A 25930-nucleotide genomic window follows, 5' to 3' on the forward strand; every position below is an offset into this window, starting at 1 on the left:
GGATCTAATTCACCTACCAGCATGTGTTTTGGAGTGTAAGAGGAAACCGGAGTACCCGGAGGAAACCCACACAGGCACAGGGAGAACATGCAAACTCCAGACAGGTGGTGTATATAATGCTTTTCCTAACACATTATGGAAGAAATTAATAGCTTCAATTCAATAGCTTTAAGTAGCTTCAGTTAAAGGGTTTAGATGTTTCAGTGAAGCTAAATTTTGCCTTTCGTTTTTTTTTAAAAGCTACCAATTTCCATGCCCGACTAAAGTTTAGCTGGATTAGATGATGCAGGAAGTTGGAGATGAAAGGGAGCAGGAAGAGGAGGCAGTCAGGATGGCCTGTGGGGAAGGCATACATGGGCATGTTGGACTGAGCATGTGAACACTCCATTTGAGGCATGCACTAAATCATCAACCATAAGAAATCTGATTAAAAGTTAATACAGGCAGTTTAATGTAATATGTCTGGATTCAAGCTCACTAGAAGGTTTTTTTTTTTTTTTTCTCCATATAGAACCCTTGTGATGACAAGAGACATAAGGACATCTGGTCTAAGGAGAAGACTTGTGATAGGCTCCCCAAGTTCCTTGTTGTTGGACCGCAAAAAACCGGTACAGCTTATGATTTCCATATAATGTACCAGGGTGACTGGAGATGACTGACCCTCTCCTCACTGCTATATTTTTGGGCCATTCCAACAGGTACAACTGCACTATACACCTTCCTCACCATGCACCCGGCTGTCACCAGCAACTTCCAGAGCCCGGTCACCTTTGAAGAGATCCAGTTTTTTAATGGACTGAACTACCACAAGGGCATTGATTGGTAATTATTGTACAGATATACTGTGTTTTTTGTAAAAGGTCGTAGGCATTTATTTTAAGCGTTTCTCCTGTCACCTTAGGTATATGGATTTCTTTCCCATACCTTCCAATGCCAGCACAGATTTCATGTTTGAGAAAAGTGCCAATTACTTTGACACAGAAGTGGTACCAAAACGGGCAGCAGCTCTCCTACCCAGAGCCAAAATTATTGCCATCCTGATCAGTCCTGTTGATCGTGCTTATTCTTGGTACCAGGTGAGTGATTAATGAAAACCATAATTCTCATTCTCATAAGCACTGATAATTACATGTCACTGCTCAGACATTCTAGGCCAGCTAAAACTTCACTAATGGACAATACAAAATAGGGTCAAGATCATTTAAAAAGGTGTGCCTGTAACACATATCGCCTTACAGGGATGTGGACATTTTTTAAAAACTACTTGTCCAAAGGACCAAATCAGGGTCCCAATCTACTTATCCCTCATTACAATCTTCTTGTCCTGATAGAAAAAAAATAATTTTAACCAAAAGTGTATTTAATAAGGTTTTAAATTGTGCTGCTCATCTCCTCCTCACCTCCCTGCCTGTCTCCAGCACCGCACCTGGGGACTAGCAGGGAGGGGAGAGACTTTGCAGTGTGACGAGCACTAATTGGGGGCTCATCAGGAAAGGGGATTGTCGGACTCTCTTAATGCTCAGAAGAAGCACATCTGCTGAGCAAGTAAATGAGCCGTTGGCCCCAATGTGAAAAAAAAACTTTATTCCTTCAGGTTAAATAACAAAAAACAGCGCAAAAATTAAATAAATAAAAATCACAAATGTCCGTGCAAAAATATATAATATTTCAAACATAAGTCCTTATTTTCCCAGAAGGATTTTCAAAACAATGTTCCAACATGTGCTTCCACCTAATCACCACGTGAAATATAATATTGACCGCACTCACCAGATGGAGGTGAGTAATAAGCCTCATAGGATATAAGGGATCCTATAGCCCCTCAGGAGGGACTCAAATCGCATTCACCCTGCTTAGATACAGCAATCGACTCCACTCTACTTCTCCATGGAATCCTCAATAGTGTGCAAGGAAAGAAAGGCTACATAGTGTAATACTGCCACTCAATACCATATAAATCAATAGAATAAGGACACTCACATGTTTCAATAAAATAACAGGCCTTGTTTAATAGCCTCAAAGGCTTCAAAGGAACACGTTTCCAATTTGTAAATATAGGGATCTCACGCTTTAAGGATCACTGTAGAGGATGACCAGCTTTCCACCTCAAAAATGGCTGCTTGAACCTCAAAAGTCGGCGTGCGTTCCAAATACAGGAAGTGACGTAGGCCAAGAAGACGGCAGACCGGAAGTGCGTCAATGCGTTTCGCCCCACCCACAGGGCGTTTTCAAGACCTACGTCACTTCCGGTATTTGGAACGCACGCCGACTTTTGCGGTTCAAGCAATTTGGAACATTGTTTTGAAAATCCTTTTGGGAAAATAAGGACTTATGTTTGAAATATTATATATATATTTTTGCACGGACATTTATTTATTTGTGATTATTTTTATTTAATTTTTGCGCTGTTTTTTGTTTATTATTGGTGGTTTTCACTGGTGCACAGCTGCATAATTGTATACTTTCTTTGATTGGCGCTGGGATTTTTTTTAGTTTATTCCTTCAGGTTACCCTCACACACAGAAAAACTTGGGTGCTCAGTACAAACATGCTGAGCAGCCAAATCAAGCTCTGGTATCCACTCTGTTAACCACTTAGTGACTCAGGGTAAAATAGATGTGTGTATGTTGTTGTATGTACCTGTAATGGGGCCCAGAAACCATGGTGCCGATTTTTGCCTTTTTTTTTTTTTTCCTGCCTAAAACACACTGACACGACCAATTTAAAAAATATATGTATATATTTTAAATCTACTTAAAATATACTGACCATGACTTTTACCTTAACCCTAACACTAACCCTGACAAACCTTGATTTAGGTTTTTTTTTTTTTTTGTTTATTTTTTTTTTCTTTATTTTACATTTTTATTACATTTTTTTACACACTTTTGTTTGTTTATATCTTCCTCTCCTGCAAAAAGCAAGATACAATGCAACTTTCCCTTCATTCAGAAGAGGAAGTAAACACAGGGGCAAGCGGACCAGTGACTGATCACTGTGATAGCCAATTAGAGGCTGTCACAGCGATCTTGTGACTCAGTACCGTAGTCCAGGTCCCGATCATTAGCATGAGACCGGCTGTGTGGCGTGCTCCCAGCACAAAGAGTGATACACATTCCATGAGGCCGTGTATATGTAAAATGTAAAAAAAAAAAAAAAAAAAAAACCTTTCCGGTGCCCAGCACTGTATGTCCTCGTGTTGGGCGATAGGACTTCTGCATCCCTATCTGACATTTCTACATGACAGCTCTGTTCATCCCTACATGCTACATGACATCTTTGACCTTCCCTGTGACATCCCTACATTCAGTAATTACATCTCTGACATCCCTACACTCAGCAATCACATCTCTGACATCCCCGCTCTCAGCATGACAGCTCTGACCATTCCCACACTCCTCATCACAGCTCTGACCATTCCCACATTCCTCATCACAGCTCTGACATCCCCACGCTCAGCAATCACAGTTCTGACCATCCCTACGCTCAGCAATCAAGGTTCTGACCATCCCTACGCTCAGCAGTCACAGCTCTGACCATCCCTACGCTCAGCAGTCACAGCTCTGACCATCCCTACGCTCAGCAGTCACAGCTCTGACCATCCCTACGCTCAGCAGTCACAGCTCTGACCATCCCTACGCTCAGCAGTCACAGCTCTGACCATCCCTACGCTCAGCAGTCACAGCTCTGACCATCCCTACGCTCAGCAGTCACAGCTCTGACCATCCCTACGCTCAGCAGTCACAGCTCTGACCATCCCTACGCTCAGCAGTCACAGCTCTGACCATCCCTACGCTCAGCAGTCACAGCTCTGACCATCCCTACGCTCAGCAGTCACAGCTCTGACCATCCCTACGCTCAGCAGTCACAGCTCTGACCATCCCTACGCTCAGCAGTCACAGCTCTGACCATCCCTACGCTCAGCAGTCACAGCTCTGACCATCCCTACGCTCAGCAAGACACAAGGGCGGCTTGAAGACCATCTCTACGCTCAGCAAGACACAAGGGCGGCTTGAAGACCATCTCTATGCTCAGCAATCACAATGTACAGTGCTTTGTGTGGGAGTGGTGAGCAGAGTAGATGAGAAGTAATAGGACAGTGTAATGTGTATTGCCATTGCCGGGCACTGGGGTGATGTCTTGTTTCTGAGGCCAACCGCCGTGTGTGTTTTTTCTGCAGCGGAGTGAGCAAGTGTGTGCAGAGAGGGGGGATACAAATGGTGGAGAGATAAGAGCTCAATACTGAGAGGAGAGAAAATGCTGAGGTGAGGGTTGTGGGAAGGGCGGCTTGAAGATTTGTTCATGCTACACTTGGATATACTCCGTTAGGCAAAAAAAAAGGAAACCCTGCTACTTGCCCGCAGCAGAGCTAACTGTGAACAAAAACCCCCTGCCTGCTGCCCGGAACTGCATGTCTTAGGCGTCAGGCGATATTAATTGCATATCTCTGCCTTATTTACAATAGCCAGGGAAACAGCATTTCTCCAGTTTTCTCCAGTCTTTCTAGAGCTGTATTGGCATTATCAGATTCCATTTTCAGTGAAAAAGTGATCTGTAACCATATGGTTCTCTGCATAGTTTGTATTGCATTACTTGCACAGTTAAAACTGTATTACTCCCAAAACCAAACATTTAATATATTTCAGCTTACATCACATCAAATGACATATACATCAAATGACCAGATGCCTGTCCACCACCTAGGACGCAGCTTAAGTGTTTCAAGGGCGATGTCCTCTTTCTCAGAGCCCAGAGCTTGAAATGTGCAAGCTGCACCCTAGCTGGACACACGTCCAGTGGTTTGATGTGAATTGATATGAACTCCTTTGCTACTCCTTTGAGAGTATATTGGCATTCATTTTTATTCAACAAAGTGTCTCCCAGTTATGCACTAGGCTGGTGTGCCTCCTTCTTTTTTTTTTTTTGTACAGATAAACCAGCGCTACAGAAAATATCGCTACTCAGACCAGACAATGTGATGTGTGATAAAGTTGATAATATCAATTTCAGTCTTCATTAAAAAGTCCTATAGTTTCCTCTTGTGTAGTCCGCCATCATGTGTCAATATTCCTTGAATGGGTAGAGGCGACTTACCGAAACTTATTGACACGCTTTTTCCAATATAGTTGCACCTTGTGGCACGTTTTCAGGGTACTCCACTTATGCTCTTGGGTAGAAAGTTTGACCACCAACAAGTTATCATAAATCTACTCGCATAGTACTAATTGTCCACATCCCCTCCACGTTATTAAACAGGCAGGTAGAGCATTCACCAAAAATCAGGACCCATTGATTATATGTAGGTCAAAAAGTGCCTCTCATATGGGTAACCCCAATCATTCTCAGGCTCTTAAATTTCATAAATAAGCAGGTAGAACACTGACCATAAGTCACGACCCACTGATCATTTGTGATCGATTCCAGTTGATCCAGTTCTTTATTTCTCTCTTGTGCTAACAAATCCACCATTAATCTCATCTAACCAATTCTCAGGAACAGTACTGAAACAAAAAACCAAAAACAAAATGTTTCTGCAGTATACTTTAGTCCAGCTCAACTGTTTACACTTACACAACAATCCCCAAATACTGTTCCTTTAGGAGGACCAGCCACCAGTGTCCATAGTGATAGAAAACCACTGCACAATTCCCATTTGTTGTTCCTTTAAGAGTCATGGCCACCCATGCTTTAAGTAAAAGGCTTACCAGCAATGTATAAAAGCAGCCCAGCATACAATTCCCATGTCCTGTCCCTTTTATGAAGACAGGTCAATCGTGGTCAAAGATAAACGGCTTCTCAGAAATATATAAAAAGAGCAGCAGCCCAAAAAAGAATCCTTCAACATCTCACTCCTTAATAATAGGAGGTCCCCACAAAACACTTCAGTCTCAAAATCGCCATCCATTGTTTTTTTTATCCCCGAGTATGCAGAATAAAAGGAGCCCATACAGTAGTAATTCCAAAAAGCCCTTTTCGTCAAACCACCTAATCAATTTGGATGATGATTTGTCCCAAACTGAGGAATTGATTAGGAGGTTTGATAAGGAAAAATTGCAGAGACCAAGATGGGAAGTGGAAAAAGGCTATAGATCAGGAGGAAATTGGGTGTAAGAGCAGAAGGAGAGGGGCGAAGTTAGGAACTTGACTTTGCCTTGATATTTGACTTTAACAGGCAGTATAGGGAAGTTCAGAGGAATATTCAGACACACTGGTGTCCTTCCTAAATGCCCTTAGATCATTTATAGAAAGGCCCCCAACTTGGGGAACAAATTAGTTCAGAATGTGGTATCACCTCCCAGATTGATGAATGGTCAGATGTTTGATTTTACTGGTTTCTATCTATGTAGGAGATGTAAGGCCTGCTGATTTTCTAAGGGCATAGGGAGTAGGAAATTGGAAATCTTTAAATCCAACATTATGAACAAAGAATACACAATTAAGGATTTCATCCTGTCCATTGCATGGACAGCTCCTATGAACGCATGATGTAGGTTCACAGCAATAATGTCCAAAAGCAAATACCACACTTAGAAAAAACTCCAAACCTTTTACCTGCTTAATTGATGAAGAAATAATGGAGTAGCCCACACCTGGCCATGAAACTGCTTTTGATTCACTGTCCAATTACTTTTGGTCCCTTGAAAAAGGGGGAATGGCTACTCTTAAGAGCTGCAATTCCTAAACCCTTCCTCCATACCCTCAAATTAAACCTGAGAGAGTGCACTTTCAGCTCATATCCATTACATAACTATAGCTTGAATATGTTTTGGTAAATACCTGGAAAAAAAACTAAAATTGTGCCTGTGTCCAAATATATATGGACCTAACTGTATATTTCTGATAAGCCTTTTACTTAAAGCATGGGTGACTCTGCCTCTTAAAGGGACAACACACAGGATTTTTACAGTGGTTTTCCATCACAGACACTGGTGGTTGGTACTTTTAAAGAAACCGCATATGTGGATTGTTGTGGAAGTGCAAACCGTGCTTGTATTGATCACTGGGCTAAGTTATACTGCACTACTATTTTTTATTTTGTTTTGTTTTCTTCTCCCCAATAGATCCCTGAGCATTGGTTGGATGAGATAAACAGTTAATTGTTTCCATAAGATAAATAGAGCTGGATTAACTGTAATCTGCATGATAATGTGTATTTGTCCTACATTTAATCAGTGGGTCCTGATTTTTGGTAAGCTTTGTACCTGCTTGTTAGTAAAATTGAAGAGTCTATGAATGATTGATGTTGTCCACGTGAAAGCAGTTCTTGACCTACACATGTCCAGTGGGTTATATTGTTTCGGTGAGTGTCCTACTTGCCTGTTTAATAAAGTGGAAAGGGTGTGAACAATTAGTGTGTTGTAAGTAGTATGTTAACTTCACTAATATTACGTATAATAATATAAAACATGGTAGAGTGGTCAAACTTCCTGCCAGAGGGCATAATGAGGGTATATTGAAAATGTGCCAGAGTGAGACTATATTGGAAAAAGCGTATTATGACTCAATCACAAGGAGTCAAGAAGTTCCGGTAAGCCTCCTTGACCTATTTGAGAGATATTGACTTATGATGGTGGACTACACAAGAGGAAAATATAGGACTTTTTATTGAGGACTGAAACTGATATTGATATAGACTTTATCACACATCACATTGTATTGTTTGGGTTGAGATATTCACTGTAGCACTGGTTAATCTGCTTTTTTGGTATTAAGAAACACTAGGGAGTGATGTGTCACCAGCAGCTGGGGTTTTTATGTTACAGCTTAGTGGGGGGATTAATTGGTATATATGAATTAGAAAAAAAAAGTATCATGGACAATATTAATTTGTTCTTTCCTCTCTTTAACTTCAGCACATTTTCCTTTTTTTTTTTTTTTTTTTTAATGCTCCCAGACACTTTATTGAAGTCATGTGCTTTCTTGAAGTGATGATTAGTGCTGCCTGCCTTGGATCAGTCAGATATAAGAAACAAGATATCACTGATTGATCATTTGTCATAAGGGTGTGCTTAATCTTTAGTTGTAACACTGTGTGTTTATATCTGAACACTAATTTAAAACTTTCAGTAAAGCCTTTAAGGTCCCAGGATTACATTCCAACAGTGTATTCATTACAGAGGTCAGGCTAACTTTCATATGGATTTGTTACTCAGTAATGCCCCTGAGTTGACAGTGATGACCATTTATATGAGAGTAGAGTTAACAGGTGACAACATACCTGTGAAATGTAGAAAGTAGCTGAAACACCCTGAAAAATTTTAGGCACAAGAGGACATGCAGATAAAGCCAAGGTTGGGTTCAGTAAAAATGCCCACCAGTGAAAATATGTGGGGAAAATAGAAGTGTGCTTTACAAGGTCACTTCAACTTCCTCCATCCAAAGCAAGAAACAAACATTGAAACCTAAAGTCGACCAGGATTTCCCTCTCTGAATCCCAGGATGAAAGTGGGAGTGTGTCATGTTGGTACAATAAACAGGTTTTCAGTCATAACTTTAAACCTGTAAAACTGATGGTGTAAGGTATAAGAGAAAATGGGTCAACACTAGAGAAGACCTCCAAAGCTGTACAAGAAATAATGAGAGGTGCTGAATAGTAGAAATTGGGTCTGATTTGATAAAGTGTGAAGTGAGGGGATCCTATGTTCACTTCAAACATCCAGTCTTTTGCAGGGGAATTTAATAAAAGTAACCTTTCAGCAACTCACTTCAAACTTTAGTAAATCAGACCCAAAATTCTGCTAGTCACATCCCGCCTGCCTTACTCTGCTTGGGAAAGCATTTGTTAGCACAGCTATTGATGAGTCCTAATAATGGAGGAAGTCTATCAAACTATCATGATCACATGATGGCTTTCATTGCATGGTTTCTCAGGTGTATTAGCTGTTGGGTACAAAAGATTTTTTTTTAGTCATAGTATCAGAATATTCTCTGTACCTTCATAGTTCTTACAGAATCGTTTGGGGTATCATTGGTGGTTATTACAATCCAATCAATGAATAAGGCAAAAGATTACTAATGCACAGCTTCTATGACGTCAATCAATGACATCTTGTCTGCATTTTCTTATCTTTGATGTGCTTCCAGTGGTTTAGTGTCCATATGTTTATTGCATTTAAAAGAATGGTCCTTAAAGGTTATTAGTTTAGTGGCATTGCGGGTGTTGGCATGCACTCATTTTAATAAACGCTGTCATGATCAGCCTGGCTGAGCAGAGTCTGCGGCTGCAGTAAAAAGCTCATTATTGCTAAATATACAAGATCAGAAACCTGAAATAGTCTTCAGAGGTTTTAGTATTGATTTAACTATTCGTGGTCACTTCTGCTAAAACTTTGGTTTAATTAATTCACTATAAAATACTTTGTATTGTTTGACAGAAATGTCATTTTGTATGCTGTGTGTAATACTTAGAAATCTCACAACTCCCTGACTATCAGTGATTTTTACATTGGGAGCCCTCCAGTGTCTGTGCAGAAGGCCAGACCACCGATTGCCAGTCTCCTTTGGAAACACTGCTTCATAAGTGTATTAATGATTGACAAGTGTATCCAAGGAGAATGGCCACATTGCTATCCACACTATACTGCTATGTGCAAACTACGAAGGGGGATGTGGGAAGGTGTTGGAGTTACTGGGTAACCAATAAGTAAGGGAATTGTAATGACAGGCAATAGTGGGTAGTGGTAAGTGAACTCCTCCAAATTTTGTTTTTTTTTTTCCCTTATTAATACTAAAGAATAACAAATGGCTGCATACAATACTCATTCAGCATTTCATTGTTCCAATACAAGCATTAGGTGATTTAGAGTGCATTTATTATTCATTTGCTGAGTGTGAGAGCTCTCTTAAAGACATTGTAAACTTTTAAATGTTTTCATGGTTTTAACTAGTTTTTAGTGTAGTTTTTGTTTGCTTTAGATTGTAAAGATGAACTTGCATGTTTTGGCTGCAGTGTGTAGTTTCATGGCTAATCAATTCCCCATGGTCATATGTTTCACCTAGCTTGCCCCCAGGGACAGACAACTTCTTCTGGGTGACACAATGTCCAGTGCAGGCCTTGCCATTGTCGCTGAGTTTCATCACAAATGTGGGAGTACTAATGTGATGAAACACATTTTCCAGCGTCGTGATCTTTAACCACTCACCTACTGGGACAATCTTTTAATTTTTCCCATGTACAGTTTGTTAAAATCTACATGTTTTGCTGTTTTGAAAGCTAGTTTGAGCCCCTCAAACATCATATATTTAGTGCACACAAACACAATATAATACCCAATTGTTTGGTAATAATAATAATTTGATGTTGTGATGCATAAACATATACCAAACATATCAAGATATAAAATTGTGCATGCCTGTGAACTGACAACTAGCTACGGCACCTAAAATTGCCCATAGGCGACACTTTAAAATCATTTACCCGTTATCAGTTTAGGCTGGCCATAAATGATTCGAACCATCTATGGGCAGGCTGATTGTACCCAATTCAATTGCTGTACGACTTGGGTACAACCAGCGTGTCGGATTTTTACATGCAGTTATTGCAAAGAAAATCACATAATCTATGGCCTGCCTTTGAATTAAATGTGAGCAATGGCACTAGAATCATTGTTCTCACTCTGATGTTCACTGCAATACCTCACATGTGATGCCATATGTGATTTCATATGTGTGCCAAGACGGGGGTGCTTTTAACCTTTTTTTTTTTTTTTAAATTTACTTTTCTGCACTTTTTATTTCACTTTTTTTTTTCTTTTAAACTTCATTGCTATCAGAAGGCATGAACAAGCCCCCTTGTGATAGCCTTGGGCAGTGATAGGTACTTTTTTTGAGATGTTAGGGATCTATTAGACCCCTGATCCCTCCTCTGCTCTCCAAGGCAGCTGATCAAACCCAGATTTTGTTTGATCATTTGCTTCCCTGGCTGTACTGGCCAGGGAATGACAGCACTGAAACTGGAAGTGACAAAATCCTTGTCACTTCCTGCTTCATTCACCACAAAGGAGATCAGGGAACAGATGTCCCTCTATATCCTCTGTGGATAGGCGACTTGACTGCTTACCACATCGGCGGAAAAGGGGGAGCCTTCCGAGTGCTGTAAAAGTGATTGGGCAGCTGTAAAGCCATGATCCTGGCATAATCTCTGCTGCGCAAGCGGTTTATAAATGTATGCTGGGCAGGAAGCTGTTAATTCCTTTGACTGTCATTTTAGATTTGATTACAGTTTAGCGCTCACCTATATAGCACTAGACTGAAACTCCGTATTTGTGGGATATGTAGTTTCTTAACAAAAACTGTTCGTTCTCAGACTACAGAGATCATGCATTAACCTGTGCAGTGCCATGCTGCATGCCTCATGTTTGAACATAAAATTCTAACACACAAATGTGAAGATTTACTCTACAGTAGGCTGTGCATACAGGGCAGAAAATGACACCATGAAATGACATAATGCATGAACATCTTATGCAAGTGAGAAACACAAGATGCAGGTAGGGAAGTTTATAATGCCTGTAACATAAATGTAAGAGTAGGGCAGATGTGATCAGTAGAGATCTGTAATTGTAGATGTAGTTTAATTCTGTGTTTTTAAAGATAAGTATTCAGTCATAGACATATATGTTCACCAATTAGCATCTGAAGGGACAGAGCAAGCTTTGTCACCTACATAGCCAGAGTTTGCCACCTTCTTGAACCTAAAAGAAGAATCCAAGTCATTTTAGCTACAAGAGTCAGCAGGAGACAGGGAGAAGACTCCGAAAGGTCTGCCAGCTTTAAATTATACCAATAGATCAGAGGAATCTTTTTATTAAATACCTTCTTCAGATCTGTGTATACAAAGGACCATGGGGGAGCTCTTGTCCATAATGGGCATGGTATTGACACAGCTCCAGATGATCCACATTGGCTCACAATTGATATGATCCATAAATATTTAGACAGAATAAAGGTGAATAAAGCACCTGGACTGGATGGCATACACCCACTGATCCTTAAAGAATTGAGCTCTGTCATTTCAAAGCCATTGTTTCTAATTTTTACTGACTCTTTAATGACTGGCATAGTACCACTGGATTGGCATAAGGCCAATGTGGTGCCAATATTTAAAAAGGGGTCAAAACCTTTACCAAGTAATTATAGACCTGTTAGTTTAACTTCTATAGTTGGGAAGATACTGGAGAGTTTAATAAAAGACCGCATAGATGAGTTCTTGCTGGAAAAATTATTTTAAGCAACAGACAGCATAGATTCATGAAAGACAGAAGTTGTCAAACAAATCTGATTTCTTTTTATGGGGAGGTGAGCAAAACCTTGGACAGAGGGGTGGACATGGTATACTTGGACAGAGGGGTGGCGGTGGACATGGTATACTTGGATTTTGCAAAAGTGTTTGTTTGACACAGTTCCCCACACACGTCTAATGTGTAAGGTAAAGTCTACAGGCTTGGAAAAATCTGTATGTAAATGGATAGAAAACTGGCTAAAAGATCGTATTCAGAGAGTAGTGGTTAATGATTCATACTCTGAATGGTCTAGGGTTGTTAGTGGTGTACCCCAAGGTTCAGTGTTGGGACCCTTACTTTTTAATATATTTATAAACAATATAGGCTCTGGGATTAAAAATCCCATTTCAGTCTTTGCAGATGACACCAAGCAGTGCAGTGGAATAACGTCCTTACAGGATGTCTCCAATTTACAAGCCGACCTCAATGCACTGTTTAATTGGGAAACTATGTGGCAAATGAGGTTTAATGTTGATAAATGTAAGGTTATGCACTTGGGGGCTAAGAATATGCATGCATCATACTTACTAGGGGGGGTACAACTGGGGGAATCAATGGTGGAGAAGGTACTGGGAGTTCTGGTAGGTACCAGTGTGCAGAGGGTCCTTCAGAATTTCAGGAGTTCTGGTAGGTCACAAGCTTAATAATGGCATGCAAAGCCACGCTGTGGTTTCTAAAGTAAGCAAAATCCTCTCTTGTATTAACCACTTGCCGTCCGCCTGCTGTTTATAAATGGCAGGGCGGTGGCAGTCCAGGGGAGGGTTGCCGTTCATAAACGGCACCCGCCTTTTCTAGCTGTGCTCGCTCCCTGGGAGCGCGCAGCACCACGATCCGGTGCCCGCTGTGTCCTCCGGACACAGTGAAACACCGATTGTCGGACGGGACCTCTGTACGAGGTCCCGATCATGTGATCACTGATTGGCTAATCAGTGATCACATGCAAAGTAGTAAGCAAGATGTCACTTGTGACATCATTGCTTACTACGTGTGAAATCTGTGAATGATCACAGAGGTCACATGGTACAAGGCTATTCACAACAGCCTTGTACCATGTGACAAGTTGTGACCAATCACCGCTCACTCCTTACTTCTCAATGACTGCAAGAATGCAGACAGAGAGAAAGAGAAATGATTGCTTTTACACCCATATAGGATGTAAAAGCAATCCGTGTAAAAAAAAAAAAAAAATCTTCACCCCCCACAAGTAGTACAGTGTCACCATGGTGACACTGTCACTGTACTGCTAGGGTGACAGTATATAAAAAAAAATGTTTAAAAATTATAATTTTTGGTTATAAACTAATTTGGATTTTTTTTTTTTTACTAAAAAAATAACAGAATAAATATTGGCCAAGATTTATGATGAAATATTTATTTGCAAAATTTTATTTAAAAAAAACACTCTTCAAAATGTTGGGACTTTTTCATTTTACATAGCAAAAAAAGTAAAAATCCCAGCGGTGAATAAATACCACCAAAATAAAGCTTTATCTGGCTCAAAAAAATGGTAAAAAATTCATATGGGTACAGTATTGCATGACCGCGCAATTGTCATTCAAAGTGTGATAGCGCTGAAAGCTGAAAATTGCCCTGGACAGGAAGGGGGTAAAAGTGTCCAGACAGGAAGTGGTTAAAACAGGTATGGGCTCCAGAGAGAGAGAGATATCATATTACCCCGGTACAAATCATTAGTAAGACCTCATCTGGAATATGCAGTTCAGTTTTGGGCACCAATTCACAAAAAGAACATTGGGGAACTGGAGAAAGTACAGAGAAGGGCAACCAAACTGATAAGAGGCATGGAGGAGCTCAGCTATGAGGAAAGATGAGAGGAACTGAATTTATTCTCTCTTGAGAAGAGGAGATTAAGGGGGAATATGATCAACATGTATAAATACATCAGTGGTTCATATAGTGAACTCGGTGTAGAGTTATTCACCCTGAGGTCATCACAGAGGACAAGGGGGCACTCTTTATATCTGAAGGAAAATAAATGTAATCTCCAAACATGGAAAGGTTTCTTCACAGTAAGAACTGTGATAATGTGGAATAGACTCCCTCAAGAGTTGGTTGTGGCCAGCTCAGTGGATTGCTTTATAAAAGGCCTGGATTGTTTCCTAGATACACAGAATATAACTGGATACTAACATTTATTGGTAAAGTTGATCCAGGGAATATCCGATTGTCTCTCAGTTAATCAGGAAGGAATTTTTTTTCCCCTGCAGGAGCAAATTGGATCATACTTTGCTGGGTTTTTTGCCTTCCTCTGGATCAACTGTGGGTTTTCTATTAATTTATTTTAATGGTTGAACTGGATGGGGTTTTGTCTTTTTTCAGCCAGACTAACTACGTAACACTGTGAAAAATATCTATGTAATCTCTCATAAAATGTTAGTTGCAGAGAGATGGAAATACTTCCTTCTGATTGGACACACTGTAGGTTCCATGTAAAACTGTATTTGTAGCTTTTAGAATACCAAAGAAACACACAAACCGGTTATATGGCTCCTGATTGTGACAGCTGTCAACAATGATTGATAATGTCAAGATCGGACTGACCCGCTGGTGTCAGAAATCCTATCCCTGACCTAGTGATCCAAACCGTTTATGGCCCATTCGAGATTGGGCACTTCAGAACACAGAACGTCCTGTGGGCTGGTACAGGAACACCCCCCAGGGTTGAATGGCCAGGGGCTAAAGTCCAGCTCACATCCAAATTTCAATACATTTCGGTCCCTGAGATATGGACAGCGTGACTTTTACGGAGCCAGTTCCATATGACTAGTGAATCGCAAAGTTTTTGTCTTGCTCCAGTCAGTGGTGTATTTTGGTTTTGTGCTGCCCTAGGCAAGACTAAAATCGGGCACACCCCCCGCATCTAAATTTGTCTCACCCTTTCACCTGCAAACTCCACCCCTTCCTCTTTAGGCCCCACCTCTTCCTGTTAGAGCTCCGCCCACTGACAACGATGGACCGCTATTCCTCCCACTGACACCAATGATAGTGCCCCATTATTAGTGTCAGTGTGTGAGGAATAGTGCCCCATCATTAGTGTCAGTGGGAGGAATAGTGCCCCATCATTGGTGTCAGTGGGAGGAATAGTGCCCCATCATTGGTGTCAGTGGGAGGAATAGTGCCCCATTATTGGTATCAGTGGGAGGAATAGTGCCCCATCATTGGTGTCAGTGGGAGGAATAGTGCCCCATCATTGGTGTCAGTGGGGGGAGGAATAGTGCCCCATCATTGGTGTCAGTGGGGGGAGGAATAGTGTCCCATCATTGGTGTCAGTGGGGGGAGGAATAGTGTCCCATCATTGGTGTCAGTGGGGGGAGGAATAGTGCCCCGTCGTTGGTGTCAGTGGGGGGAGGAATAGTGCCCCGTCGTTGGTGTCAGTGGGGGGAGGAATAGTGCCCCGTCGTTGGTGTCAGTGGGGGGAGGAATAGTGCCCCGTCGTCGGTGTCAGTGGGGGGAGGAATAGTGCCCCGTCGTCGGTGTCAGTGGGGGGAGGAATAGTGCCCCGTCGTCGGTGTCAGTGGGGGGAGGAATAGTGCCCCGTCGTCGGTGTCAGTGGGGGGAGGAATAGTGCCCCGTCGTCGGTGTCAGTGGGGGGAGGAATAGTGCCCCGTCGTTGGTGTCAGTGGGGGGAGCAATAGTGCCCCGTCGTTGGTGTCAGTGGGGGGAGCAATAGTGCCCCGTCGTTGGTGTCAGTGGGGGGAGCAATAGTGCCCCGTCGTTGGTGTCAGTGGGGGGAGGAATCGTGCCCCGTCGTTGGTGTCAGTGGGGGGAGGAATCGTGCCCCGTCGTTGGTGTCAGTGGGGGGAGGAATCGTGCCCCGTCGTTGGTGTCAGTGGGGGGAGGAATCGTGCCCCGTCGTTGGTGTCAGTGGGGGGAGGAATAGTGCCCCGTCGTTGGTGTCAGTGGGGGGGGATAGTGTCCAGTCAGTGGGGGAAGGAATAGTGCCCCATCGTTGGCGTCAGTGGGAGGAATAATGCCCGATCATTAGTATCAGTGACACCAATGAAAGGGCACTATTCCTCCCAATGACACTTGCTGACCCCTGCGCCAGCCTAGGTGCTGCTGCAGCCAGCATACCTGGTTGCAGCAGCACCATCAACACGGCACACTTACCGGGCGGTTAGCTGTCCTGCTTCATTCACTCCGGCCTCTCCCTCACTCAATGTTCGTGGGGCCGCTCGGCTCCGCCTCCTCGCAGGTGATTGGCCGCCTGTGTGCCTTTCCTGAGCTACAGTTCTGGCGCTCAATCACCGGTGAGGAGGCGGAGCTGAGCGGCAGCACAAACATCAAGTGAGGGAGTGGCCGGAGAGAATGAAGGAGCAGCGCTTCCTGGACTGGATCGTCGTGGGTCTGGGACCGGAGCCAGGTAAGACACAGCAGCCCCCTGCCCCCCCCTGTACTTAGTGCCCCTTCTGTTGGAAGTAGGGGGGGCAGCACCGCGCCGCCCCCCCTAAAAAGTGCCGCCCTAGGCAAACTCGTTTGCCTCGTGGCAAATACGCCCCTGGCTCCAGTCACAGGATAAATCTTGGTAAAATTTTATTTGTTTTTATTCCCTTTTATGTTCTAATGAATAGCCAATTGTGTCTTTTTTTTTTTGTATTTTCTGCAACTGGTTTTTTCTTAGTACATACTTTATACACTGCCCACTTTCGGGATATTAAATCATAAAATAAAAGTGACTTCTGTGTACTTAAGCTCAGGCTCATATGTCCAGAGAGATTGTTGTATTGTAGTGTCAATGTGCTCAGTCTTCATTGCCAATCTGTAAGCAATTGCACTGCGTGTTGGTTGATTGCATGCAGATTGTAAAGTAGCAGTTCTGCCGGACGGAGATCTGTGTGTGTGTGTGGTGGCCCAGCAGACCAGTCTGCGGACAAACTGTTGGGTGATGGCAAGCTACCATTTTTGTGTGTCGGGTGTGTGGACAGTGGAAGAGTGATAAACACTGGGGTTCTAACTTGTAGGATAGCTGGAGGAATCCTAGAAGGTGTGCTAATTGCTAGACTGCTCCCCAACCCTTACAGTGCACCAGATTGTAAGATTCGCATCTGCCTGTGTGTGGTCCACTAGCTGGATTGGAGTCTCCTAGTGGTGGCCAGAGGTAGTGCGGCCTGTGAAAGTGCATCACGGCCAGTCTTATGCTCAAAGCCCCCCTCATTCCCTCTTTACCCCAGTCACGGACCACGCCTCGGTTAGCTAGTCGCTGTGGATGTGCGTTTGATTCATGACAATGCCTTTAATGGTTTGAGTGATGATTCATTGTCCTCCACTTCTGGTCTTGTATCAACATAATGTTGGGAAAAGACTATGCACCTTGCACCTAAACATTAATATAGCAGATGAGGAGCAATGTATTAACAGTTGGTGGCATCAGCACCAATGAAGACTGGCTGTTTATACTTCTTTTTTAAGAGTAATGACCTTGCTTTTCCCTGACAGCACCAGCGAGCACATAATGACCCTGTGGCACTGAACTACACCTTTGCTCAAGTAGTAACTGCTGGATCACATGCCTCACAACAGCTGAAGAACCTTCAGAGTCGCTGTTTGGTCCCAGGATGGTATGCTACTCACCTAGAAAGATGGCTTACGTACTACCCACCCAGTCAAGTAAGTCCAACGGTCATAATCTACTCCAACATGTATAGTGGTTTGTGCTGTACCTGTGATATGCTGCTTTGTAAATACTCTACCTGACATGAAATACTGCATCAGGTGTATCCTTTTTTTTTTTTTCTCCAGCTTCATATAGTTGATGGTCAAGAGTTGAGGAGCAACCCAGCTGCAGCCATGGACAATGTCCAGAAGTTCTTGGGAGTGACACCACATTTCAATTACACACAGGCATTAAAGTAAGTCTTCAGATTGTTACTCTGCAAAGCATAAACCCTGTCCCAGATGTGTTTTAGCCTTGCTCTTTTAAATATGTACCCATTTCTCCTAATGAAACCTTTAAGAAAAATAATGATCTTTGTGCTCTGTAAAATAATTTTTTGATTAGTTGACAGAAAAGTTATCACCATTTTCTTTTGTTGCCATTGTTAGTATTTTCTCTGCTACTATTCTGTGTTGATACTGGTAGTAGATGCTATATCACACAGAGGAAGGGGTGTGTCTGCATTTTTTTTTCTTTTTCTCCTAGGGGAGGAGCTTGTACACCATATTGTATTGTGACCCTTAGTTAACTAATCAAAATGTTTGGAGCAAGTACAAAAAAACGTGTTTTGGGTTTTTTTTTTTTGTTTTTTTTTTTTGTTTTGTTTTTTTTTTGGAGGTAAGCCAAATAGGTGTCAGCTGGTGTGTATTGGTCCGTTTTGTAAATCAGCAAGAAATCTTTAAAGCCATCCTAAAAGTGCATAGTCAGTTCTTACAGTGGAAATACATGGTGTTCTTTAGCATTTAATTTAAAAAGAACATTGCAATAGAACATTGTCTGTTTTTACTATGAAAGCCTATTAGGAGAAAAGAAAACATTTTTCCCAATATACATATATGATGAACAGGGCTCTTTGGGTTGGCATAATCCAGTACTTTTCCTTGCAGGGGATTCAGAATGAAAAGTCTCCTTGAGAATTTGGCATCCCAGCGTTACATATATTTGTACATCATAATTATATCCTCTCATAGGTGCCTATTTTCTAATGTAAACAAATTAGTTAGCCCGCTCTTTCCTCATAATGCAGCCCTTTCATTCATTCACTCTGACTGACTTCTTCACAATGACACTTTTGTTCTGCCAGTGCTTCTACCCAAAGTAAATTGAAAGTGAGGTCTTGGCTTGGTTAACCCTTCACAGCTCGAGGTGATGATTTCCCAACATTCCTCTACCAGTCCCTGAAATGGAGACTAGCATCTCCTGATATAGTTCTAGAACACCTTAAATTCTGAAAGTTTATTTTGTCTTTTACCTGTTAAAGAAAATCTAAGCTGAGAGAAATAAGTGTGCTATTGCTAATCTCCCTCTGAAAATGCTATTTGCCTGACAATCATGCTGATCCTATAACTAAGAGCCCGTAACCTAGAACAAGCATGCAGCTTGTAGGGGGTCAGTAAATTGGAGTAGATCAGAGTAATAGCCAAGCTTTTAGCATTTTTAGAAGTAAAGGCAAGCAATGGCAACCTCATTATATTGCAGCTTACCAATTCTTAGATTTGGTGGCTGCATTAGTTTCCTTTTAGCAAGTCTGTTATTTTTTTAATTTCCTTTAACAGCCCAAGCTGTCCAGCAAAGTGGCAGTTAGCGAGTTAAGACAAACCATTTAACGCTGACAGGGGTGCTATAATGGTCAGCTTTTATTCATGTATGTAAAACCTTTATCCCAAAAGGAAACATTCTTGCTGTAACTGCCTAAAAAGTGTTTAGCTGGAGTTCAGCTTTAAAGGATAAGTTCACCATATTCAGGGTGTAACGTGTTACAATTGGATCGGCTCCCGCACCCACCCAATCCCATATTGTGACAGCTAGCAGCGGATCTTCCCCCGCAAGCTGTCACAACCCGCTTGGCTAGTCATCCATTGACAGCGTCCTGTGAATGGGAAAACTACAAGTCCCAAAAGCCTCCGTGGCACACAGTGCTGTTCATTCATTTTCCTGTCACTGCATCTGCCCGCCTATATGAAGTACAAACAGATACACTGAGAAATCTCAGGTCTGCTGATCATGGGTGTTATGCTTTGCAGGCTCCAAAAAAAATAACATAAATAAATGTACAATTTTTTTTGCCTGCAAAAAGATGTGCATTTGTTATTTTTTTTAAAGGTGAACTGATCCTTTAATTTGTTAATGAAGTCTGGCTAGTACATCTAACACTACGCTCTTCCCAGACTGGTAATGCTGCTGTCCAGGTGTCTGTTGATTCTTCATCCAGAGAGGAGACACCTTAAGATAGCAAGCGTATTACTAGCAAGATCACCAGGTGAAAATAAAGGGGGAAAAAACCTAATGCAGCCAACACAGTTGAGGACTATTGAGCTGCAATATATTTACATTTTTTGTTTTTGAGTTTAATATCGCTTTCATTGTTTGCAGCTCCGGTTCTCTTTAAGAAAGCTGCATACAGTGATTTAATTCTTCCTCTGCTCCCTGGCACTTGCTAGAGAAGAGTTGTCCTCTCCAGTAAAGGACATTGGTTATCAGTAAAGTGCCTATACCCTCACACAGATATCTGATGAATCCAGAATGACTAACCTCTGGTAGAAGCTTTGTACAATAATGTACAGCCAGATAAAAGAATGTATCTATGAGGACCTTCAAATCTCTTCTTTCACTTGTCGTTCTGTAACGGTAGAATCATCACTCTCTGGTGCAGCTTTTTTCAGCTTTTACATCCTTGCTAATAATATCAATAGATCACGAGACATTAGCGTAAACCCTTTTAGATCGAAGAATAAATAAAATCTGGAATAATATAACTCCCAGGGCTGCTCTAGAAGACAATATTTGTTTAGTAAATGTGTTTAAAACAAACATAATAATGGTCAGAAAAGAGACAACAGAGACAATTGTAGTGCTCCCTCCAAGTTGGTGGTAAATCAAGAGTCAGCCCTCTTTAGATAGAATAGGTCTTTCACTTTTTTTTGGGACAAAAAATGTGACCCCCCCCCCCCACATGGATGGTTAGTGCAGTAATAGAGGAGCCCCTAGTACACTGGTGGTCATGCAGCTGAGTTGGAAAAATAACCCCTTACAGGTAGCTGAAAAGATCATTGGTAACAGTGGTTGTCATCTTTGGCATTTCCCTTGTAATCCGGCTCCACTCAGAGTCCATAGTTATTGCTAAAAAGTGTCCTCAGATGATGGACGTCGCCTCCCTGAGGCTGCATTCACACTTAAGTGTAGCCAATTTGAGCATTTTTCATGCAATGTTTGCATGTTTTCATACAGCGTTTTTCAGGTATTTTTGAGCTTTGGCAGTTTTTTTATTAGACGAGAGAAAAATAATCATCTGTTGCGTTATTTGTTGATATGTTTTTTTTAGATTTACCATCCAATTTTATTTAGGGTTTGGGGTTAATAGTTTGTCTTACTATTTATTTTTGTTAGGGTGCTAATAATAATGCCAATAATAAATGTAAAGTAAATACAATAAACGATTAATATGTAATAATAATTAACTCCTAACCTTAACCCCCTAACCCTTAAAAAATTTAATAAATTAATATTACAGTAATGTTAAACACCCTAAGTCTATCACAACATAAATGATTTATCTGTTTGGGTGTTTATTATTATTTATTAATGATTATATTATATTAATATGTTATTTAACCACTTCAATACAGGGCACTTTTACCCTCTTTTTCTCCAGGCCAATTTTCAGCTTTCAGCGCTGTCACACTTTGACAATTGCGCGGTCATGCAACACTGTACCCAAATAAATATTCACACAACTAGAGTTTTTTTTTGGTGTTATTTAATTACCACTGGGTTTTTAATTTTGTGCTAAATAAATACAAAAAGGACCGAAATTTTTGAAAAAAAAACACGTTTTTCTTTATTTGCAAAATTTTATAAGAGAAACAATTATTCTACATAAATTTAGGCCAAAATGAATACTGCTACATTTCTTTGGTGAAAATAGCCAAAATCAGTGTATATCATTTAATCTGTAGGAAAGTTAAAAAGTCCAAATACTATGGTGAATATCTGGAAATCGATCAATCCTGATGTACTGATCTCATTTCTCGAGGCTCAAAAATGTCAGGACAGTACACACATTTCCCAAATTGCCACTTTTTGGAAAGTAGTCTCAGGTATTTAGTAAAAGGCATGGCAAGTTTTTTTTGTTTTTGTTTTTTTGGGAAATAGCGAAGTTTTAAAAAAAAAATCAGTTTTTTTTGTTTTTTTTGTTTTTTTTTTTAATACTTTCACCAGTTCAGTACAGCATCATCATATAACTGGTGTGGCAATGATCATGGACACTGGTGACCGTATGGAAATTTTTTTTTTTTTTCATTTTTCTTTTTATTACATTTCTTTTTTTTTTTCTTCATTTTTTTTTTTTTTAATAACACACTGTGACCAGGGCGATATAATGTTACCATAGAAACATTGTACTACTCCGGGGAAGTGATCAGTATTTTTTTTTACACATTATGATTGCTGATAGCAATGAATTTAATTGCTGTAACCAAACATTTTACTAAATGAAATCGAGTCATTCAGTTTGTTTTGTTGTGATTAGCTGTGATTGACCAGAGCTAATCATATGAAAATGATGGGCTATGGTTGGCCCAGTCTGTACTATGTGATCACTGTGACTAATCACAGCTAGCAACACAATTGTATACAATAGATGGCATAAAAGGAAGCCATCCATTGTTCACAATTGTCATGAAACCTGCTGTGGGTGGTCACAGCAGTCACATGGTACCAACAGGCCGGTACACAGATCAGCTACTAACAGATCTTGCCACAGCGCAGACATCTTATCGGGGGGGGGGGGGGATTAATTATTTATTGCATATTCATTCTTATTTGTGTGTGTGTGTGTGTGTGTGTGTGTGTATATATATATATATAAATTTTTTTTATTTTATTTCCATTTGAGCAGAAGATCATGCATTTCCATTCATTTCTATGGAATTAAAAATTCTCAAAATGTGCAAATCTGCCCTATTTGAGTGATAAATAAGCTCCAGAACCTAGCTTTACGTGACTTGGAATGGAGTCACAGCGTCATTCAGAATAATTGATTTTTTTTCTCCTCAAGCATTATGGAGCTTCGAGCTACAAATCGCTCAGATGTGAATGGGGCCTTGTGGAGAAATCACTTGTAGCGTAACTAGTTTATTATTTTTCTTTGGATTCTTCAAACAACTCTTCCATTAACACTTCGCTGTCTTCTACAACAGTAGAGGCTGTGCTTCTGGATTGATGCACCCTCAGTTAAACCTTGGGAGCTGGTCAAAGGAATTTTGACTTACCTGTAAATCCCACATCATGGAGTGCAGGACACTGGACACCTTCCCTCTGTTTTTGTGTTGCACTGTTCGCTGAGTTATCTTTTTTTTTTTTTTTTTTTTTTAAACAAGCAATGCAGAGTAAGGGTATAAGGGGATGCCCAAGTACAATGTCCTCGAAAGCTTTGCTAGTGTCCAATCACCTGAAGGTGCCGAGCTAGAACCCAGGGTCTGTGGTTATCACGCCTGTGTAATATATGTACTCCAAGATATGGAATTTACAGGAGTCAAAATTCACTTTTATTGCTCAAGGAAACCCTAGCATCCCTCTAAAGGAAAGGAGCCATAGTTCAGAAAGGCTGTTCTGCTGCTTTGGCCATAAATTACAATTTGATTGTAAAGTTTATTTTTTTGTTCCCCCCTCCATGTAGTGCACATTATCTGATTGCAAATACGTTGGATTATTTAGGTAGGCATTCACATTTCAGTTTTGTGCCACTGTATAGCAGAAATACTGCTACAGGGTGGTATGGGTGCACAAATTCACATGTGTGTGTATATATACGTGATTTTGCAGTTCTGGCTAGGGGGCGTGCGTGCTCTACCAATGCCGCAATTCACGGGCTCGGCTGTCAGTCACCGGGTCCTTGCCGACACCCAGTAATACCAAGTATCTCTGACGGGGGAGAGACCTGTATGTAAACAAACAACAGATCTCTCTCCTGTCAGCTCCTGCACATTGCTCAGAGCCATACAATGCAGTATACTTACAGTGAAGCGTGCACTCAGCCCCATAGTGAAACCGCGCACAGTTAACCCTTTGATCGCCCCAGATGTTAACCCCTTCATGCTCAGTGCCATTAGTGCAGTGTCAGGGCTTTTTATTAGCACTGATCACTGTATTGGTGTCACTGGGGATGTCAGTGACACCAAGTCAGTTCTCACCAGTGTTAGAATGCCCGCCGCAGTCCCGCTATAAGCCGCTGATCACCGCCATTACTAGCAAAAATAAATAATGTTTTCTTTAAATTCCAGTATCTATACCACCATTTGTAAATGCTATAACTTTCACATAAACCAATTAATTTACACGTATTGGGATTTATTTTTTTTCTTAGCAAAGACATGTCGGAGAATACATTTTGTCCTACGTTTATGATGAAATTTGATTTTTACATTTTTTTTTTACTGGACATGTTTAATAGCAAAAAGTCAAAAATACTATTTTTTTTCTCTCAAAATTTTCAATTTTTTTTATTTATAGAGCAAAAACTAAAAACTGCACAGACGATCAAATACCACCAAAAGAAAGTTCTATTTGTGGTGGAAACAAAGGACATAAATTCCATTTGGGTGCAGCGTTGCATGACCATGCAATTGTCAGTTAAAATAACGCAGCGTCGTATCGCAAAAAATGGCCTGGTCAGGAAGGGGGGTAAATCCTCAGGAGGGCAAGTGGTTAAATCTAAAGCAGATTGTGATGTGTGGAAAGGCTTAGCAGGCACTGCTCTCTATGCCCATGTTTCTTCTACTGCTTGTGATGACACCATACAATGACAGCAAGCTGAGAATCTGTTTCCCTGTCAATGTGAGGTTTTCATGCAAAGGGATATATTCAGTGTACCAGAGTCCCTGAAATGTGTTGGTGCCATGATACCACTTACAGTCCATGCGATGTAGGACAGACTCAGGAGATGATGCTGCTGTGTTGCTGTGACTCCAGGCAAACGGTCCACACAAATGATTTTACTCAGTGCATTGCCTGCTAGAGGATTTGTGGTTTTAGTCAGCTGTTCCTAAGATTTGTATATCTTTTACAAAGATCTTAGTACCACTTCTGGATCACTTCCCATCTGAGTGGTTTATGTGGATCAGATGCGTTCAGATAAGCATAGATTTGCATGTAATGTCAAAAAGCATCATGTCCAATGAGACCTGTTCACATATACAGTTGTGGCCAAAATTATTCAACCCCCAATGCTGTAAAGGGGTTTAGGGACTATAGTGTACATTTGGAATTGTATTCAGAATCAAATCCTACAAGGACGTTGTAACTACCCAAATGCAACTAAAATGACATCAATTGTTTATGTAATACAGTAGTAAATGGTTCTTATGTGGTTTCTTCATTGCCACAATTATTCAACCCCTTAAAGACTACCACTCTGAAGAACAGAGGTTCATACAGGTGCTTTCCATCAGGTATTGAAAACACCTGTGGATGTCACCGAGCAGCAATCAAGCATAATAAGCACCAATTAGGCAGCTTTAAAATGACTGTGATACTCAGCTCCTTCTAGACATTTACTGGTGTGGTTACAAACATGGTGAAGGCAAGAGAATGGTCCAGGAAGACAAGAGAAGAGGTGATTTCTCTTCACAGGAAGGGCAATGGCTATAAGAAGATTGCAAAGATGTTAAACATACCAAGAGACACCTTAGGAAGCATCATTCGCAAATTCAAGGCAAAGGGCACTGTTGAAACGCTACCTGGTCGTGGCAGAAAGAAGATGCTGACTTCGACTGCTGTGCGCTACCTGAAGCGTAGAGTGGAGAGAAGTCCCCGTGTGACTGCTGAGGAACTGAGAAAAGATTTGTCAGATGTGGGTACAGAAGTTTCAGCCCAGACAATAAGACGCACACTGCGTAATGAAGGCCTCCGTGCCAGAACTCCCAGGCGTACCCCCTTGCTGTCTCCAAAGAATAAGAAGAGTCGACTGCAGTATGCCAAA

The 25930-nt window shown here is 41.2% G+C and overlaps 1 protein-coding gene across 1 annotated transcript in view; it reads left to right on the forward strand.

Moving 5' to 3' along the window:
• NDST2 (N-deacetylase and N-sulfotransferase 2) overlaps positions 1–25930 on the forward strand; it is a 231537-nt gene that overhangs the window by 200673 nt on the left and 4934 nt on the right. The window contains exons 9-13 of the mRNA XM_089680185.1: positions 512–608; positions 699–822; positions 902–1076; positions 17736–17906; positions 18039–18148. Coding sequence (XP_089536311.1) covers positions 512–608; positions 699–822; positions 902–1076; positions 17736–17906; positions 18039–18148 — 677 coding nt within the window. The remainder of the gene's footprint in view (positions 1–511; positions 609–698; positions 823–901; positions 1077–17735; positions 17907–18038; positions 18149–25930) is intronic.

Source organism: Staurois parvus, unplaced genomic scaffold, assembly GCF_062004578.1.
Source record: "Staurois parvus isolate SC_StPar_1 unplaced genomic scaffold, SC_StPar_1.0 ptg000236l, whole genome shotgun sequence".
Lineage (NCBI taxonomy): Eukaryota > Metazoa > Chordata > Amphibia > Anura > Ranidae > Staurois > Staurois parvus.